General features: G+C 45.6%; 1 protein-coding gene across 2 annotated transcripts in view; it reads right to left on the reverse strand.

Annotated features, from left to right (window-relative positions):
• Positions 1–19,782, reverse strand: part of ARHGAP31 (Rho GTPase activating protein 31) — a 111,427-nt gene that overhangs the window by 8,805 nt on the left and 82,840 nt on the right. Inside the window, exons 7-11 of one of the 2 annotated variants that reach the window (XM_021070330.1) lie at positions 17,630–17,828; positions 15,105–15,229; positions 8,201–8,263; positions 5,543–6,118; positions 1,294–1,574 (exon numbers count right to left, since the gene is read on the reverse strand). In XM_021070330.1, the coding sequence (XP_020925989.1) occupies positions 1,294–1,574; positions 5,543–6,118; positions 8,201–8,263; positions 15,105–15,229; positions 17,630–17,828 (1,244 nt within the window). Of the gene's footprint in view, positions 1–1,263; positions 1,575–5,542; positions 6,119–8,200; positions 8,264–15,104; positions 15,230–17,629; positions 17,829–19,782 lie in introns of both variants that reach the window. The other variant, XM_021070329.1, reaches the window with a different exon arrangement.

Raw genomic sequence — 19,782 nt, forward strand, 5'->3', positions numbered from 1 at the left:
TCTGCCTGGGAGTGTCTCCCTTTCTACTCTTCTCCCTACCCCTTTCTCCTAGCTGAGTTCTCCACCTAAATATCTGTTCTTCAGAGAAGACTTCCCTGACCCTTCTGACCCACCTCCTCCCTCTGACTAGGGTGGGCCCCCCTCCTATATGCTCCCATAGAACCCCTACTTCCATATCAGCCTAGAAAAGACTTGTTTAATGATCTTTCACCTCCTAAGCTGTCAGCTCCAAGAAGACAGGGACGGTGACCATCTTGTACACTGCAGTGATCTCAGTGCTCAGCAGAGGGTCCGACACAAAGCAGGTGTTTCATACATGTTTATAAATGAATGAATGAATGAATGGATGCCTTTACTTGTTCCCATGAATCCAGCCTGGTTCTCCTAGCATTAACTTTATCTGCTTCTCAAAGCAATGTCATCATACTCGATCCCTCCCAGAATTCAAGGCCCACAATAATCTTTGCATCATTCTCCTTCTACAAATACAAACAAATCTTACAGGAACCCTTAGTCAGCTCTCCCAGGGCCACTGTGGTGTCCCAGCACTGCTCTAACTCTAGTCCATATGACTTTTGTGCATGTCCCAGAGACCAAGTTCCTGGAAACAAGTTAAAAGGCAAAGAATTTCCTTTTCCCCTCTGGCAACTCCTCTGGGTCAAAGAGCTGTTTCCCAAATGCAAGACCCCTCCCTGGATGTCCCCAGAAAACCTCCTCACAGCTTCATCTTAAGCAAGGATACCGCCCCCCTGAAGTCTTGGCAAATCCTAGTTCTAAAAAGTGGAAAAGGTTTAGTATGCTCTGGCATCATGTTTTCAGTTCTCCAGAAGCCACAGGAGAAAGGAATCCATCCTGGAAATCTTACAGAAGATTTCACAAACAAGCATAGGCAACTGTCTGTTCAGGATATCTGAGAGAAGAGAGCTGTCCCCACGAATGATCATCATGTTTGGGACCGGGGCATGACAGTCAGGTTTTGTGCTGCTTCAAGGATTGAATGGCCTTACGTTCCCAGGACATGTTACTGGTTTATGGTGATTTCAGGTCAGAAATATTTGGAGTTGAGTCTGTCCTAGGGAATCTGAGGTGCATGGTTCCTTCCTATCACCACAGGATCCCTGAAAACTTCACCACAAAAAACCCAGATCTGGCCAGAAGGCTATGCCCTGAAGTCCCTTTGATGGAAACTGGCTCTTCAAACAAACAACAGCAACCAAAAACTTTAAAATGTGCCAAGAACCCTTAGGAAAAAGAGGACCCTACTGGCTGGACAAGGCAGTGAGGCCATCTTACCATCTCATGGAGAAGCACTGCTTCAGCTCTGGCCCTGGTGTTCTCCTGCAGAGCACTGGACTCCACCTGGCCAGGCGCTTCATCCTCCTCTGCTGCTGCCTTCTCTGCATCCAGCTTCTCCAGTTCACCTGCATGGTGAGAGCCTAGGGAGCCTTCTGAGGCTTTCTTCTCCTCCAGTTGGGCACCCAGCTCCAGGGGAAGGCCTTTGCTACATTCCACTGTTCTCCCTGCATCTGGTCCTGGCTTGCTGTTCTCAAGAGCCGTCTTCTTAGGTACAGATGCTGCAATGAGGATGAGAGTTATCAGATGACGGAGACTCCATGTCAAGAGAGGTCAGTCCCAGCAGTCATTGTCCTGGACTAGTTCTTCTTCACAAGGATGGAGGGCATTCTCCCAGCTCACTGCTCCCTCACATTCTTTACCCTTCCCTCCTACCAATGGTCTGTTCTCAGATCCCTGAGTCTTAGACTGTCGGAGATGAGAAGGATCTGGCAAATTATCTAGTCCAGTGGTTCCCACCTGGGGACTATTTTCTCCTCCCCTCTCCAGGGGACACTTGGCAATGTCTGGAGACAATTTTGGTTGTCATAGCCAGGTGTGGGGAGTGGCTACCAGCGTCTAGGGGGTGGAAGCCAGGAATGCTTCTAAATAAACGCCAAAGCACAAGACAAAGAATTACCCAGTCCAAACTGTCAACACTGTTGAGGCTGAGAAACCCTGATCTAATCGAGTCTTTTGCTTGTTGCCTAAGAAATCTGTTATTACACCAAGCTGCAAAGATGTATTATGATTATGACTGCAGCTTCCTTGTGACTCTTCCCAGGGATGATCTACACATCAATTTGGATATATCTTTTTTTTTTTTTTTTGTCTTTTTGTCTTTTCTAGGGCTGCTCCACGGCATATGGAGGTTCCCAGGCTAGGGGTCCAATCAGAGCTGCAGCCGCCACCCTACACCAGAGCCACAGCAACATGGGATCTGAGCCATGTCTGCAACCCACACCACAGCTCACGGCAACCTTAACCCACTGAGCAAGGCCAGGGATTGAACCCGCAACTTCGTGGTTCCTAGTCGGATTCGTTAACCACTGAGCCATGACGGGAACTCCCAATTTGGATATATCTTTATATCTAAAGTGATCAAGCTCTGATCTGAAACATTTACCAAGACAGTAGAGAGGGAGGAAGACCCCACATTTGACCCCTACTGCCTTGCGTGAAGAAGGTCTTAGGTAACTGTATATGGTTGTTTCCACAGTGCAGGAGGAAGAAAATGTCATAAGAAAAAAAAAATCTTAAAAGAAAAAGCTCCAAGGCAGAAAACTAAAAACACAAGGCAGATAGTTGAGATAGGATGCCTTCTATGGGCAAAGAAACCGTCCCCCACAGGGACACAGGAGTTTGAGGAAATGGTGCGGGGCCTACAAAGCTATGGGCTCAATTGTGCAGATGCAGCTTAGTGCATCAATCCATCTCCTAAAGATGGACATTTGGATTGCTTCCTGTCTTTTGCTATGACAAATAATCCCATATTTGTATTTGTGCAGCTACTTATTTAGGATAAATTATTGGAAGTGAAACCTTTGGGTAGAAGGGTAATGCATCAGTCTTTTTTTTTTTTTTTTTTTTTTTTTTTTGCTTTTGCTTTTTTTTTAGGGTGGCACCTGAGGCTTATGGAGGTTCTCAGGCGAGGGGTCTAATCAGAGCTACAGTTTGCTGGCCTACACCACAGCTGCAGCAACGCCAGATCCCAGCTGCATCTGTGACCTACACCACAGCTCACGGCAACACCAGATCCTTAGCCCACTGAGTGAGGCCAGGGATCAAACCCGCAACCTCATGGTTCCTGGTCAGATTCGTTTCCGCTGTGCCACGACAGGAACTCCATCAGTAATTTTTTTTAACTTATTTTTTTTCCCCCCTAATTTACTAAGATCTCCTCTAGTTGGCTGTTTGGGAGTATCTCTTTTTTGCAAAGCTCAGGGTCTTCCATTCGTTGACTGTGACCATGACTGTGGACTCTTAAAGTGAAAGTGGAGGAAGGGCCTGCACTAAATGTGAGCTTGCTCAGATCACTCACTGTCCTGTTCCAAGCCCTCCTCACGCTGGATCAGCCACACATCCGCTCTTCTCCTACTGCTCACCTGTGAGACACAGAGCAGACACACTGCCCCTGACAGGCCTTACACTCCTCTGCTCTGGTCCTTTCTGAGGCTCGAATCTAACTCATTCTTCAAGGCATACACCTAATAACATCTCCTTTGGAGCCTCCCCAGTCCACAGTCTCCTCCCTTCCACTTACCCCAGCACCCACTGTTAACACCCGGGCAGTACCATGCCATCAGGTTACCATTTTCTTTTTTTTTTTCTTTATTATGATTGATTGAATGATCCTTTTTCTTTTCATTTAGCGTGAACAATAATCTAACGGTCAACACTTTAGTTGTAGTGCAGTACTTCCCTGATATCTCTTACTTTTGGGGGTACCGTGGAATTTCGCTTAGTTTGGCCAAAAGCAAAAGAATGGGCTTGAGCAGAGTAATTAAAAATATGAATCAAGTAACCTGGAAAATTGTCTTTAGATCTTTTTCTTTTACTTATTGCTACTGGACAAAAGAAAGAAAATCAGAGCTGCAGCTTCTGGCCTACGCCACAGCTTGTAGCAACGCAGGATCCTGAATCCACTGAGGCCAGGGATTGAACACGCATCCTCACAGACATTATGTTGGGTTCATAACCTGCTAAGCCACAGTGGGAACTCTGCTGCTTCTTTTTGATATCCTTGAAGTCCCTTCTGCACACCCCTGTCATGATACTTTGGGTACCTATCCTCTCCCTCATTCAAAAAGCCTGAATAGGCTACTTCCACAGGTTGACCCTGTGCACAGGGTGGGTGCAGAGTTTCAGTTTCCCTTCCTAGTTTGTGAGCTTGCTGGGGGAAGGGATCGTGCCTTAACAATCTATGTAAGTCCACAGCCCATAGCAAGCATGTGAGGGAGAAGGGCAGAGTGCTTAAAAACGTGGATTTTTTTAAATCTGGATTCAAATCCTGGCTTTTACACTTCCTTACTAGGAGTCCTCCCTCACGTTAACAGATTCCTCTCTAAGCGAATGGAGATAATAGTAACTACCCATGGTAGGTGTGAGGAGAAATGAGATAATACATGGAGAACACTTAGGACAGTGCCTGATACCATGATAGGTGAGCCAAAAAAGTTAGCTAACAGTAATGGAAATAAGAATATTCTTTTTTTCCTAAATTTTCGTTTTTTTCTTTTTCCCTTTCTCTTTTCTTTCTTTTTTCTTTTTCGTTTCTTTTCTTTTTTTTTTTTCTTTTTTGGCCCCCCTGCAGCATATGGAGTTCCTGGGCCAGGGATCAGATCCCAGTCACAGTTGCAACCCATATGGCAGCAGCAACCAGATCCTTTAACCCACTGTTCTGATTGGGGATCAACCTGTGTCCTGGGGCTGCAGAGATCCTGCTGCACCACAGCAAGAACTCTGAAACAGAAATATTCTTAAACCACAATGAGCATTCATTGGTTTGTGTATCAGCCTTCCTTTCTTCAGAGGTTCTCATTACTTCCCTTTTGTGTGGCTCAAGTTGTTGGTTCTCACTCCAGGGACCACCCAGAGACTCAAGCTTATTAGTCTGGCACCAGTGATTGGTCCAAGGCTGGGCATGTGACCTGAACAGGCCCAATCAGAGTCCTCCCTGTATTTAATATAAGAAGACTGGGAGAAAGATGTTCTTTCTCGTTGCTAGGGTTGCTAGCCACATTCTCTACAGCTGTTAAGTAGAAAAGTGGGACGGATGGAGAGATTGAGACTGGAAGAGTTGAATCCCCAATTCCAGCTCTGCATTCCATTCTTTGAGCTTTCCCTCCTGCCTTCTCACTACGTGAGTAAATAAAATAATAGTAAAGTGTAAAGTAACATTTTTTGAGTACTTACTATGTATTAGACCTTGTGCTGAGAGCCTTAAACCTGTATTAACTAATTTAATATTCCCAAGAGACTTATGAGAAAGGTGTGAATCATTAACATTATTCCCATTTTACAGATCAAGAGGCTGAGGCATGGAGTGGTTATGCTAACTTGCTGAAGACTGTCCAGCCAATGACTGAGCCTGGACTTGGTACCCAGGCAGTCTTAACCACTTCACCACATTGTCTTACAAACTCTGCTTAAGTAAGTTTAACTCTGGCTTTTCTCTTGCAATGGAAAGACACCCTCTCCCCTGTCTCACCTGTAGAAGTCTCAGCTCCCAGTGGCTTCTCTTCTTCAGGCCAGTCTCCACTATCTGAACCCTGGAAAGAAAACTCTTCTAGGCTGGAAAGGGACTGTAGCTCCTTTGGAGGTGTTCTGCACGGGGTGCTGTTGGTGCTGATAACGGCCGACACACGGAGCGGCACGGACACAGCAAAGGGCTTGGAGATGTTCAGGGCCTTGCGCTGGTGACGGGGAGAGGGCTCCATCTGAAAGAGGCTGCTGGTAAAGACAGATTTGCTGGGGCTGTCGTTTGAGGTGTAGAACATACCCAGCATCTTCGGGGCTGTTTGCTCACTCTCGGGATCCTCGATGGGCCGGAATACCTTCAGCTGCTCCGGTGGCGGCCGGGCCTGAGAGCCCTGCATCTGACTTCGGTCATTGCTCACGTCAAAGCCCCCCTCCGCCCCCGCTGGCATCCCCTCCTGGCCCCATTCGCTCTCCTGCTTGCTGAGGTCACACGAGCTGCCAGTGCTAGTTGAATGCATTTTCACCGCTGGAATGAAAAATCCACCAGTGGTGACTGTTCGATTGAAATTTCCTTTGGTTTCTTTCCCTGGTGAAAAAGCAAACAAACATGGTCAGCAGCCTGGGCACACACACCTCACAGCCTTCTGGTAAGAATACCTGAATTCACACTATTCACAAGACTTGAATCTTGGAAAGGCACATAGCATGCTAATTAGGGCACAGCCATGCTAATAAAAATAACATCTGGTTGACAAGAGGAAGCATCTTCTTATGTGCACAGAATTCTGTTATGATGCCCTCATTTGCTGTTGAATCATACATATTTGTTTTAAGCTTTGCAGGTAAAGCAGTTTCCAAAAGAAAGTCCCTGCTAAAATTGCTAAACAGGGCAGCCATCCACCAAGCTTAATATTAAATGTAGATCGAGAAAAAATTAAAAGACAATGGGAGATGGTAGGAAAATGTTTCCTCAAAATGAAGAAGACCAATGGGCTGAAATAACAGAATCATGTTTCATTTTCAAACTTTTGAACTTCTTGTTTTAAGTCTTCTCTGGCAGATGGACCCAAACAGGGGTTTGATTTCCTAGCAAGGAAATAAATGCTGTTCTCAGCTAGACCTTTCCGCCTTTTTCCAGGCTTCCTCCTGCTGATTCAGAGGATGAGAAACTAGAAATGTAAATTAACTAAATGTTAGAAAGCCCAGTTATGAGGAGTGAGTTCCTGACTGACTTAGAAGTGTAGGCAAAGAAGAGAAAAATCTGCATGGGAAATAAATAAACTGAAGAGACTATGACTGAATTGCTGGGGATCTGGAAAATAATTCCCAACTAAGCATGAAGTTCTATGCCTTGGGTAACATTAGGTTTAAAGTTCTTGGCCCATTCTGTAGAAGTGTCATTATCTCTTAACACATGAGGAAACTGAAGCTTGAGAGACTCGATAACCTGCCCAATGCCCACAGAAGTGGTGACCTAGCTTCTGAAATATTAAATCCTGCAAAACTGGGCAAGGTCTGCCCCTGTGAGGTTTCAAAACCAAGCACATTGGTGAATATAAAGGTGAGAAAATGTTAAGAAGATCGAGTTAGCTTTAAAAAGACCTCACTGAATCTTCTACAAGTTTAGAATTATTTTTTGGAAGTTGTCCTGAAGATTTTCCTGCATTGTTTCAGGCTGCCTCACTTATCAAGGAACAAAATATCCTGTATTAAAGGAACTAGAAAGTCGTGGGATAAATATGAGGGACTTTAAATAGTCTGCTGTTAGGAATGCCCCATGTCTTTCTTTTTTTTTTTTTTTTTGTCTTTTTGCCATTTCTTGGGCTGCTCCTGCAGCATATGGAGGTTTCCAGGCTAGGGGTCGAATTGGAGCTGTAGCTGCCAGCCTACGCCAGAGCCACAGCAACTCGGGATCCGAGCAACCTACACCACAGCTCACGGCAAAGCCGGATTGTTAACCCACTGAGCAAGGGCAGGGACCGAACCCGCGACCTCATGGTTCCTAGTCGGATTCGTTAACCACTGCACCATGACGGGAACTCTCCCCATGTCTTATAAGTTGTAGCAGTGCTCATTGGCTGCTTAACAAAAACAGCAGAGAGGGCCACAGACAAGACAGCCCTTAAGGCTGGAGCTGTAAGAACTGACATGGTGAGGTGCACCTAGCAAGCACTATACACACATCTACTCCAACAAGCAATGATCAGCTCATGCCAGGCTGGTGCCCACCCATGAAGGTTTATTGATGAATGAGGAGTGGATCTACCAACTCAAAATCATGACCTGACAAACACAAATGAAGCTAATTCCCCATGGAAACACTTAAATTCACAGGTCTATGCCCCAGGGGGAGCCTCTTCTGCTTTAGTTTTCAGGTAGCGACCTTTTACCTCGTTAGGGTTTGAATGTAAAGAGGCTGCCATCTCCAGCTGTGGTTGATGGAAGGCTTGGAGAAAGATACCTCAGGGAGGGGCTATTGCCAGGGCTAGGTGAACCCCTGATGTTCAGGAGGGGTCAGAGAGGGATTTGGCTTGGGGGATTGTGCGAGACCGTGACAGGAGGTGAGCAGGTTCTGTGGTTGATGAAAGTGAGTCTGCTGTGGGAGCGCCTGTCTCTGGTCTCCCCACGTTGTAATCCCCAGTCCCGCCTCCAACTCTAAAAATCTCACCTTCCACAGGCACTGAGCACAGCGAGTCCATGCTTTTGGCTGGTCGGATAGTAGCCTTTTCCACTACAGACAAAAGAAAAAAATATTCCTGGTGAATGCACCTTAGGAGGAAGTGTTTAGAACAATAGTTCAAGCCATAAGTACAAAAGAGAAATTTCTTTAGGAAAGTTTTTCAAGTGTTTCTACTTTTCCCCTTTGGAAAACATTCCCCATTCCAATTTAGATGTTCCTACTTTCTTGAAGGGACTGCCCTCATAAAAATAGGGTATTTATCGGGTCATTGCTTGGCGAGGGTTCAATCCCTGGCCCAGGAGCTTCTGCATGCTGTGGACATAGCCAAAAATATATGTGTGTGTGTGTGTGTGTGGCATTTATAGATCAAAGGTTTATTCACATTTTACAGATAAAGATAAACTGCAATTTTGCCACATGGCTATTAGCAAATGAGGAGTCCTGAGTTCAATTTTATTGTACAGAAAAGATTCAAAGATTCATCTACAGGGTAGAATCCATGGAGCTCCAGGCAGCCCCTCCTATTTGGCTGGCCAGAAAGCAGTGTTCTTGGCTGCAGCTACATCTCTCAACACTGGGGAATTTGGTATGACAGGTGAGAGGGCCCAGGCTGACTTTTCTCTCTCTATCCCAGGAGTCACCTTCCTCCCACAGGCAGCTCTGCTCCTTGAGGTCTTCACACTGGTTGCTCCCTCAAGGCTCTCACCCACCAACCTCACTCTGGAGCAGATCCCAACCAAACCTTTTTTGAGCACCTGCTATGTGCCTGGCAGGTTCTAGGCATCTTTGTAAGCCTCCTAAGCAGGTTTTCAGAGGAGTGTGGTTTAATAAATAAAATGTTATTATTCCAGGCACAGGATTAAGCACTTTCACAAACATCATGTCTTTTCAGGAAGCCAACTTGGCTGGAAGGTAAGCTGTGGTGAGGATTAAGTTAACCCAGATTGAGTAAATGCTCAAGAAGAAGTAACTATGTTAATTGCTGTGATGTTATTCAGGATAAACTAGAGTTCAGCAACAAGGGGGAACCTAGGAGATGGTTCTAAAAGAAGCACTGAGTTAATTGGCTCTAACTCACATTGGACCCTAACATTGGGCCCTAACTCGCACTTGTTTTGGCCCTCTTTTAAAGTGCCCCCCTTATTCTTTTCTTTTTCTTTTTTTCTTTTTTAGGGCCACACCTGTGGCATATGGAGGTTCCCAGGCTAGGGGTTGAATCAGAGCTGCAGCCACCAGCCTAGGCCACAGCCACGCCAGATCTGAGCCACGTTTGCGACCTGCACCAGAGCTCACAACAATGCTGGATCCTTAACCCCCTGAGTGACACCAGGGATCCTCATGGATACCAGTTGGGTTCATGACCACTGAGCCACAATGAGAACTCCCAGTTCCCCATTTTTTCTTTCTTTCTCCACGCCCTGCTCCTTCTGAGAGGCTCTCAATCAGCCCCTTTGCCTCCCTGTTTTGGGGCTTCTGGGGCCCACTAGGCTATGGAAGGACACAGCAATATTCATCCAAAGCCCTGACAATGACAGGATCACCTTCCACCTCCTTCCATATGTAAGCCAGAATTCCCATCCTTAGAAGATCTACTATTCCCACAAACATACAGACTTCTAAAACAGCCTGGCCAGCATCCCTTCATTCATATATTCTGAGAGGAGACTCTGCCTTTGTTTTCCAGAAGCTGCATTTCTGGACTTCCTCTGGGTTTCCTGTATCAGCCTTTAGGGGTAGAGAACAGGTGACCCTAAATGTCGAGGAAGATGGACCATAGTTCTGCCTGCAGGGTCATCAGTATTCACCAGCTCCTGGTGGCCCTGGTGGCCCTGGTGGCCACAGCAGCTGCTTTTGGGAATAGCCCCCAGGAATTCCCTGGCTCCTTTTCTGGAGAGTAACTAAGCACTCAGGGCTCCTTGGCTTGTGACTATATGGGTGTCCCTTGGTACTCATGGGGGATTGGTTCCAGGACCTACACGGATACCAAAATCCACAGATGCTCAAGATCCTTATATAAAATGGTGTATGTACTACAGCCGGCCTTCCCTAACCATGGATTCTGCATTTGTGGAGATGGAGGGCTAACTGTATTTAGGTTATATTTTCCTGTCTGAGATCTTGGCCTCATGGAAATGCATCCACCAGTTTTATCTGAGTCCTTGAGGCTCCTCTTATTTATTTACTTATTTATTTATTGGTCTTTAGGCCCTCACCCACAGCATGTGGAAGTTCCCAGGCTAGGGGTCGAGTCGGAGCTACAGCTGTTGGCTTACACCCCAATCACAGCAACATCAGATCCGAGCCACATCTGCGACCTACACACAGCTCACGGTAACACCAGATCCCCAACCCACTGAGCGAGGCCAGGGATCAAACTGGCAACCTTGTGGTTCCTAGTGAGATTCCTTTCCGCTGTGCCACAACAGGAACTCCGAGGTTACTCTTTTAGATCATCTCTGTGGTTTTATTTCCCTGCTCAAAGGAGTTCACTTTGGAGGGTTCCCTAGAATCTTTCTGTTTGATAACATACAAATTCCAGTACACGAGTCTCTGGGAGACTTCAAAGTTTACAGATCTCGATTTAGTCAATACCCAAGTCTTTCTTACCTTTAGTATTTCTATTTCTGTTCCATTTTCTAAACATGAAATATCCCTTCACCTGAGCCACAACTGGAACTCTTAGTTCCCCCTTTTTTCTTTCAGCTGCCTCCCCCCTTGCTCCCCAACCCCCCAATACTGTTGATGGCGAATCAATTTTTTTTTTTTTTTCTGTTTACAGCCATACCTGTGGCATGTGGAAGGCCAGGAGCTGAATCGGAGCTGGAGCTGCATTGGCAGGCCTATGCCACAGCCACAGCAACACTGGATCCAAGCCACATCTGCTATCTATGCCACAGCTTGCAGCAAGGCAGGATCCTTAACCCACTGAGTGAGGCCAGGGATTGAAACCTGCATCCTACAGACACTGTGTCAAGTTGTTAACCCACTGAACCAAAATGGGAACTCCAGGCTTTTAAATGCTCTTCATTATGGAGGGTTTTTTTTTTTTTAAGATTTAAAAAATTATTTAAATATATTAACCCACCGACTTCCTTTTTTCACATGCGTGTTTCAACAAATAGCAAGCCCGTGTGCCACTTACAGTGACCATGCTGGTGAATTATGGCCATAAGGTTCCCTCTGCCCCTCAGTCTTTAGTTTCTAGGGTTCCAGCAACCCTCTTCTGGTGAAAGTGGCCACTCAGGCAATATTAAGGCCACAGAGAGCCACTTATATTGACACTGATAGTTCTTTATCACCCCTGAGTACCATCAAAATTCAGCCAGTTGGATGATCTGATTAGCTTGTACATGAGATATGAGACCAGTGGTTTTTAACCCAGGCTGCATATCAGAATTCCCTGGGGGAGCTTTTAAAACTGATACTCTGACTTCACCAGAGCACTCCTGAGGCAGAGCTGCTGTGGGTGTGAACCACACTGTGGGTGATTCTGAGGTGCCGCTGAGCTGAGAGGTCTGGCCACAGATATCCTGTGCATTCTGTGAGTTTACCACCATTTGACCCAGCACCTTAGGCTTCTTCCTTTTGAAAACTACTTGGGGGTGGAAATCTTCCTAAGTCAAGATCAAAGCAAATCATTTATTCTATTTTTACTCACTTGTTTTGTTCTATTGTTTCAACTTTTCGTTTCTTGGCGAACCTCTTTGTGCCACCGATTCTGTAACTGCAGTTCTCTCTGATGTGCTTCAGCAAATCTATTCTTAGAACAGGAGTTTCTTGCCAGGTACTCCTCCTTTTAAATTCTCCTTGGAGGATCCTAATTTCTGATTTGTATCTGATCTATCATACCTATAGCGACCTGCCCTCTTCACCTGGGCTATCTTTCCATTTTGTGAAAGACATGTTTCCCCACATAATGAATATTACAGATGCCCCCCCAGAATCCATTTCCCTTCCCCCTTCTCACAGAGCCCTTGTGCTTCCTGGGGGCATCTGACTGTAATCCCGTTCCTCACAGCAGGGTTGGCTCAGGAACCCAGGCCTAAGCCCATCAGCACAAGGCACTCCCTTGGCCATAGTGATTGATCTATGTGACTCTTCAAAGGCTGATACTGGAGCAGGGGGAGGTGGACAGACACTTAATGGGGCTTTCTGGGACTTTCTGGGAAAGAAGGGTCCCTGCCCTTAAGAGCAAACTACCAGAAATGATGTTCTTTCTCCCTCTGGACATAGTGATAGTCAAAGACAAAGCCTAGAACTACTATAACCACTTTGTTGCAGCAAAGGAAGCCAGGCTGGGGATAAAGCTGATTCACCAAAAACAGCATAGCTTGGGAAAACTTAGGAAAAAGGAGACAGAGCCACTGTATTAAACCACCCCTGAAGCCTCCCTACATCTGGCTGTTCCAATAAATTCCCTCATTGCATAAGCTAATTGAGTTTGGTTTGCTATTATTTACAGCCCAAATTTCTGTAACTGCTATACCCTGTGACATCCCTCATTATTCCAATAGGCAAACACGATTTCTAATATCTGTGCTTTATGATCCTTGGTATACAATTGTCATAGGGGTTGAGTAAGGCTTTTAAAAATATTATCTCATTTTCTCCTATAGGCATTAGCTTTTTTTCCCCAAATCTTTATTATTAAGAATGTCAAATATTCAGAAAAGTTGAAGACCTCTAAACCTACCACCTAGATTGACATTTTGCCAAAGATTCACTTTATCTATTTCTACCTATGTACCTATGTTTTGCTGTATCATTTGAAAGAGAATTTTAGTACTTTGACAATTCATCCTTAAATACTTCAACTTTAGTATATGTCTCCTAAGAACCATCAGCACATTATGAAAATTTACTATTCTTATATATCATCCAAAATCCAATCTATTTGTCCCCAAATTATCTTCTGTAGTCCTTTTTTTTTTTAAAAAACTAGGATTCAGTCAATATTTGCTCATTGCATTTGTACATTTACCTTTTACTACTTCTCTTCATAACTACTGCCTCATTCTTTTTTAGGGCCTCACCCATGGCATATGGAAATTCCTAGACTAGGGGTCGAATTGGAACTACAGCCACCAGCCTATGTCACAGCCACAGCAATGCAGAATCTGAGCCATATCTGTGCCCTATACCGAAGCTCACAGCAATGCTAGATCCCCAACCCACTGAGTGAGGCCAGGGATTGAACACTCATCCTCATGGATACTAGTCAGATTCGTTTCTGCTGTGCCACAACAGGAACTCCCCTACTGCCTCATTTTTTTTTTTTTTTTTTTTTTTTTTTTTTGTCTTTTTAGCTATTTCTTGGGCCGCTCCGGCGGCATATGGAGGTTCCCAGGCTAGGGGTCGAATCGGAGCTGTAGCCACCAGCCTATGCCAGAGCCACAGCAACGAGGGATCCAAGCCGCGTCTGCAACCTACACCACAGCTCACGGCAACGCCAGATCGTTAACCCACTGAGCAAGGGCAGGGACCGAACCCGCAACCTCATGGTTCCTAGTCGGATTCGTTAACCACTGCACCATGACGGGAACTCCCTGCCTCATTTTTTAAAAATCATGCTTTCAATCTATAACCTCAAAGTCATTATGATACATTTTTTTTGGCTTCTGTTTCTGACACCACATTCAGCAGGATTGGTTATATTCCCTATTATATAGTGGTTCCCTCCTGTATCAATTCCTATTTACTACTCAGATATCATTCCCACAGGGCAGCAACCCTGTTTAAAAATCATGACCTTGATCCTGGGGGGAAAGAAACAGATCTTTCACACAGCAGAGTTCAATGAATAAGATTCAAATTCATGGATGAAACTACCAGGGGAAAAAAGGGCATTTGCATAGTCTGAAACTATCTCCCACAAGATAACTTATTAATTGCAGAGGAAAAAACAGTAACTTTACAGGGACCAACCTTGTAGATGACACTTTAACCAAGTGATCAAAGTTAACAACACCAAGGATAAAACAGTGACCTCACATGCCCTGCCCACTCCCCACCACGATGCACTGAGTCAGGCACAGAATTCATAACCTGAATCTAACCATGAGGAAACATCAGACAACTCCAAACTGAGGTAGAGTCTGCAAAATAAATGGCCAAACGCTTCCAAAGTGTTACGGTCAGGAAGACTGAGCAACTGTCCTAAGTTGGAGGATTAAGGAGGCATGACATCTAAATGCCATGCGGGTTCCTGGATTGGATCCTAGGCCGGACAAAGGACATTAGTAGAACAACTGGCCAAATATAATTAAGGTCTGTAAATTATTTAATAGTATTATATCAACATTCGTTTTATGGTTTTGACCATTGTATTACAGTTATCAATATGTTAACATTTTGGGGAACTGTGTGAAGGTTTATGGGTTCTCTGTGTGTATTTTTGTAAATTTAAAATTATTTTCCGACTAGGAACCCCAATGGCGAGTTAAGGATCCGGCATTGCTGTGAGCTGTGGTGTAGGTTGCAGATGCGGCTTGGACCCCACGTTGCTATGGCTGTGGTGTAGGCTGGCAGCTGCAGCTCCAATTCAACCCCTAGCCTGGGAACCTCCATATGCCATGGGTGTGGCCCTAAGAAGACAAAAAGACAAAAAAACAAAAAACAAAAAACAAAAAAACTCTTTTAAAAAACCAAAAAGACTCTTTAGTAAATTTATAAATTACTCTTTCAGGGTTAGTGAGTTTGATGTAATCAAACCAAAGACTTAAGAAACAGAACTGAAAAAAATAATAGGGAAATTCCTTTATGGTATAGCAGGATCCTGGCGTAGGTTGCAACTACAACTTGAGTCTGATTCCATATGCCACAGGTGCAGCCAAAAAAAAATAGGTTGTGCATATGTATATATCTTATAAACATAACTGCTGTTGATTCTTACCTGAGAGCCTCTGTCCTCTCACAAATACACTCCCATTTCTGCTCAGCTTTGATTTGGAGTCTGATCCAGAACGTCCCAGGTTAAATATTGATTTCCATTTCTTTGACTTACTGGAGAGCTTTCTTCTAAAAGAGCCAAACCATAGGGGTTAATTTGGTAACTGGACATCTCAATGGGACTGGTTTTTTTGGTTTTTTGTTTTTTTGGTTTTTTTGGTCTGTGTCTTTGACATGTGGAAGTTTCCTGGGCCAGGGATCAAACCTGTGCCACAGCAGCAACCTCAAGCAGTAAACAGTGAAGGCCTCTGCACTACAAGGGAACACCATCAATGGGACTTTTAAATTGAGAAGGAACACTCCAAACATGTTCTTAGTTATGAACAGCTCTGACATGGCAAGAAATTTCTCTCTAGGAGTTCCTGTGGTGGCGCAGCGGAAAGGAATCCGACTAGGGACCATGAGGTTGCGTGTTGGATCCCTGGCCCTGCTCAGTGGGTTAAGGATCTGGCATTGCCATGAGCTGTGATGTAGGTTGCAGATGTGGCTCAGATCTGGCATTGCTGTGGCTGTGGTGTAGGCTGGAAGCTGTAGCTCCAATTCGACCCCTAATCTGGGAACCTCCATATGCCGCAGGTGAGGCCCTGAAAAGACAAAAGCCAAAAACAAAAAGAAAGAAATTCCTTTCTAAAATCCAAGTTGAGCCTGATGCTCACCCTGTCTGGGGATGCCACTGGTGAATCAGCATGAAGGACCATATTCCCCAGAGAAAGGGGCAAAGATGTTCTATTACAGGCGGGGTGAGGGCTAACAGAGGCAGGGGTCAGTGGGAGACTCAGAGATCACAGACTACCACAGTTCTGGGAATTCCAGTAGGAATTCTGGGAAGTACTTTAGTCCCTGGTTTTCAAAGACACCTAGCCCTTACAGGAGCAAACAGTGAAAGCCAGAGACCTCAGTCCTGTTATGCTCCCTGCACTGCTGCCACACTGCTGGGACCTCATAGGGGAGGAGAGGGCTGGTGAAGGCCTTTTTGGACTGAAAAGGGGGTGGGTAAGAAAGCTGCATGGAAGAAAGCCTGGCCTCGGAGAGTTATAGGCTGCTGGGTGTGGTCAGCGGTCATTGCAGAGAAAGGCAGAGGGCAGTCACTGTTTTTCTGGCTTTGTCTCTCATTTCCCTGATGAGGCAGGGTTGAGTGCTAGATTGGGCCCAGAGGGCCTGGTGCCACCAGAGGTCACCACAATGGCCTTGTCTGGCTCTGGCTCACCCAGCCATCAGACTTCATAAAGTTTGGGATGAAACTGCAACTTGTAGGTACCACAAATGCAGGGTTCTCACAGAACATCCAGATCTCAAGCCCAGCATGTTTTCACGATTCCTCTGAGATAGATCTGCAGTGTTTAGTGGTTTCTTTAGGATCTGGTCTGATGTTTTCAAGCCCTTGGCCTTCGGTGGATTTTATAAGATCGAATACCTTGAGGTATAGTGCACCCCGGATGTAGATGAAAGCTCAGGGAAAATGCACTTGATGGTCCTTCCGAGGGACTCTTCTCCCTGATCCCTGGAAGTCTTGTTCTCCAGGGATTTATGGGGAGGAGCAGTGGGGCTCAGTATTGAGAGAGCGCCATCCCTGCACTCCAGGAAATGGAGGGGTATTTCGCCAGGTGAGTTCCAGGTGCCTTTCCCAGAGCACGCAGTGTGGCAGGTGCCCCCTACAGCTGTGCAATGTGGCAGTGCCCTTTCTCCCTCCTGAGAGGGAACCAGCCACGCCACCATGGGGAAGACTCTGACAAGGGGTCTGTTTCCACACCCCCTTTCACGGACCAAACAGCAGGATGACACTCTTCAGTGAAAAGATTGCTGATCAGCCCTTCCACCTACTATCTGCCTAGAATTTAGGACTCCTGCTTCAGTCACTGCCTCCTTTTCACAGTGGGTTGGGATGGGGAGGTAGGAGGGGAAGAGGGGTGTATGCAGACCAGGGTTACAACAGAGGGAGTGAGAAGGAGAAAGGAGGAAGGAAGGACTCTGACAGGTAAGAGAAGAGGAACAGAAGCAGGGATGCATGTCCCCAAGTGCCACGTGCTCAGAGCTCTCAGTCAGAGTGGCGCTCTCTGTCACCTTGTCTTCTATCCATCTCTGTGCCTTGTGTCATGTCCCATGGAGGAGTGGGTCAAGTTTTGTTTTTAGCAAATTTCCTCTTGAAAATGCCAAGCCTATTTTTGCCTAAACTAAGGATTAAGGGATTTTAATTATGATTCTTAACACCTATGAGCCCTACCTCCACCATGGTACAGGGTGGGGGGGTCTCTAGCGGGAGATGAAGGTCTTGATGACTTTGGGGCAGTGAGTGAAGGCATCAGTGACTGTTATGGAGACAGCTCCCTTCTCTTCTGGGAGGCTTCGTTACACCCCAACCCAGGCCACACACCCTGTCCATGCTGCCATCACAGCCCAGAAACCCTATCACTTCTTCCTCTATCCCTCACCATCCACATATCTCCCAGAAATTGAAAGTAGGCCACTTACTTGTTGTCTGGTAACTCAAGGACAGTGTGGAAGAGGGTGCCCATGGGAGGGACAATCTCAGGCAGGCTATTCTCTCTTCTTTCCTTCCGAGCAGGATGGTTAGTGGCCAGGCTCCGGGCCTGAGCTTCCTCCAGACTCACCAACTTCATGGGCAGCGAGAGGGCTGGCAAGGTCAGGCTCTTCATGATGGGCCGGTTTTCTGTAAAGGGGGAGAAGATCCCATTGAGTTCATGGAAGGAGGCCTATGTTCCAGGTCCAGCCAGAACCCCCATCCATAGCCCCTCTATTCCTGACTTCCTGTCAGGGGCTTCTCTTGGGCATGGTGGGGTCTGGGACAAAGGCTGCCCACAAGAATATGACAGCCGTCCTGGCCAGACCGGCCAGAGGGCACACAGGCGCTTCCAAAGGTAGCGGGCACTTCCTATACTTTTCAGAGATGGACCATTCATTCATCCATTCATTCACACAAAAAGCATATTGAGCATGTACTGTGGGCCTAAGTAATAGCAGTGGGTATTTACTCCTGGAAACTGCCTAGTGCTTTGGTCAGGTGGGAATGTGTGCTGAGCCACAGAGGTAGCCGCACTCAGCTATGGTACACCAAGAGACTATATACCACTCTACTTGTGTTATGTGTAATAAAAAACATACAACACCAGAGAAATTACAAAGTATATAATAAAACCAATGGAAAAAAAATTCTAACAGTCTCTTCCAACAGCCATACATTGGTGCTTTGGTCTTTGGCACCTCCTAGGGTGGGGCGCCCACTTTGGAGGCTGTGTTGCCTCTCGCTACAAGGGCTGACTTTCTACAAGGCAGTGAGCTCCTTTCCACCTCAGAGCTCTTACACAACCAGGTCTCCATGCTTGGAACATTCGTCCCCCAGATCCTCATATGGCTGGATCCCTTCGTCGTTCAGGCCTCAGGTCAAAGATCACTTCCTCAGAGACCATGTCCACTCTGTACCAAAATTATACCCCAAGTCACTGACCATTGCATTACCCTGCTGTACTTTCTTCACAGCATTTATTGTCTTTGAAGTGATAATTAATTAATTAACTAATTAATCTTTTTAGGGCTGCACCCTAGGCATATGGACATTCCCAGGCTAGGGTTCGAATCGGAGCTGCAGCTGCTGGCCTACACCACAGCTCATGGCAACACTGGATCCTTAATCCACTGAGCAGAGCCCAGGGATTGAACCTGAATCCTAATGGCTATTCGTCAGGTTCGTTAAAACACTGAGCCACAATGGGAACTCCGATAATGTATTTATTTGAAAACTCATTTATTGTTTGTCTTTCCAACCAGGCCATAGCTCTCTGCAGGGCAGGGCCTTTGCCGTTTGGAGCACTGATGTATCCCCAGCATCTGAACAGTGCCCAGAACCACACAGGAGGTGCTCAATACATATTTATGGCTTAATAAACCTTGGGTATATCCCAGTCTCTCTGGCCTCATTGCTCTCATTTATCAATTAAAGGTGTTGGATTCTATAACTTCTAAGATCTTTTCAATTTAAAATAGAACCCTATTTCTAAATCTCAAATTCCAGAGGGTATGGCTTATTCCCTTTTGCGTAAACATTAAGTATGGGACCAAAGTCAATAAAAATTCACAACAAGAACATTTAAAAGCACTGAATGGTAAAAATTGGAGGCAATCAAGAGTTAAAGGCTCATGAGGAAACTGGATTTCAATATGTAGGATACAAGCTGATTCAGGCAATGGTCATAAAGGGAACAGGCATTTCCAGGTTGGAATTAGGAACATCCTTAACACTAACAGTTACGAATGGAATTTGCTGTCAAGAAGAACATTTCCCCAAAGTCATTAATTCTTCACAATGGTTTATTTATCGTTTTTCCTCACAGAGGAAGCACAAGGTAAGGAAAACAGCACAGGCTGGAAGATTTAGGTTCAATGTTCTGCCTACCAGTGACCAGCTTGTGGCTCTGGGCAGTTACTAAGCTTTTCTGGTTCTCTGGTTCTTAATGTATAAAATAAGGTTGATAACAACTTTATGACAGTTGTTGTGATAAGTCAATGAGATGATGTATGTGGAGTGCCTGCCAAAGGTCTGGGCACAGAATAAGTCCCCACTAAATTGTTGGTTGCCTCAAAATGATGAGTGAATGAATGTATATTAT

This window comes from Sus scrofa, chromosome 13 (assembly GCF_000003025.6).
Source record: "Sus scrofa isolate TJ Tabasco breed Duroc chromosome 13, Sscrofa11.1, whole genome shotgun sequence".
Taxonomy (NCBI): domain Eukaryota; kingdom Metazoa; phylum Chordata; class Mammalia; order Artiodactyla; family Suidae; genus Sus; species Sus scrofa.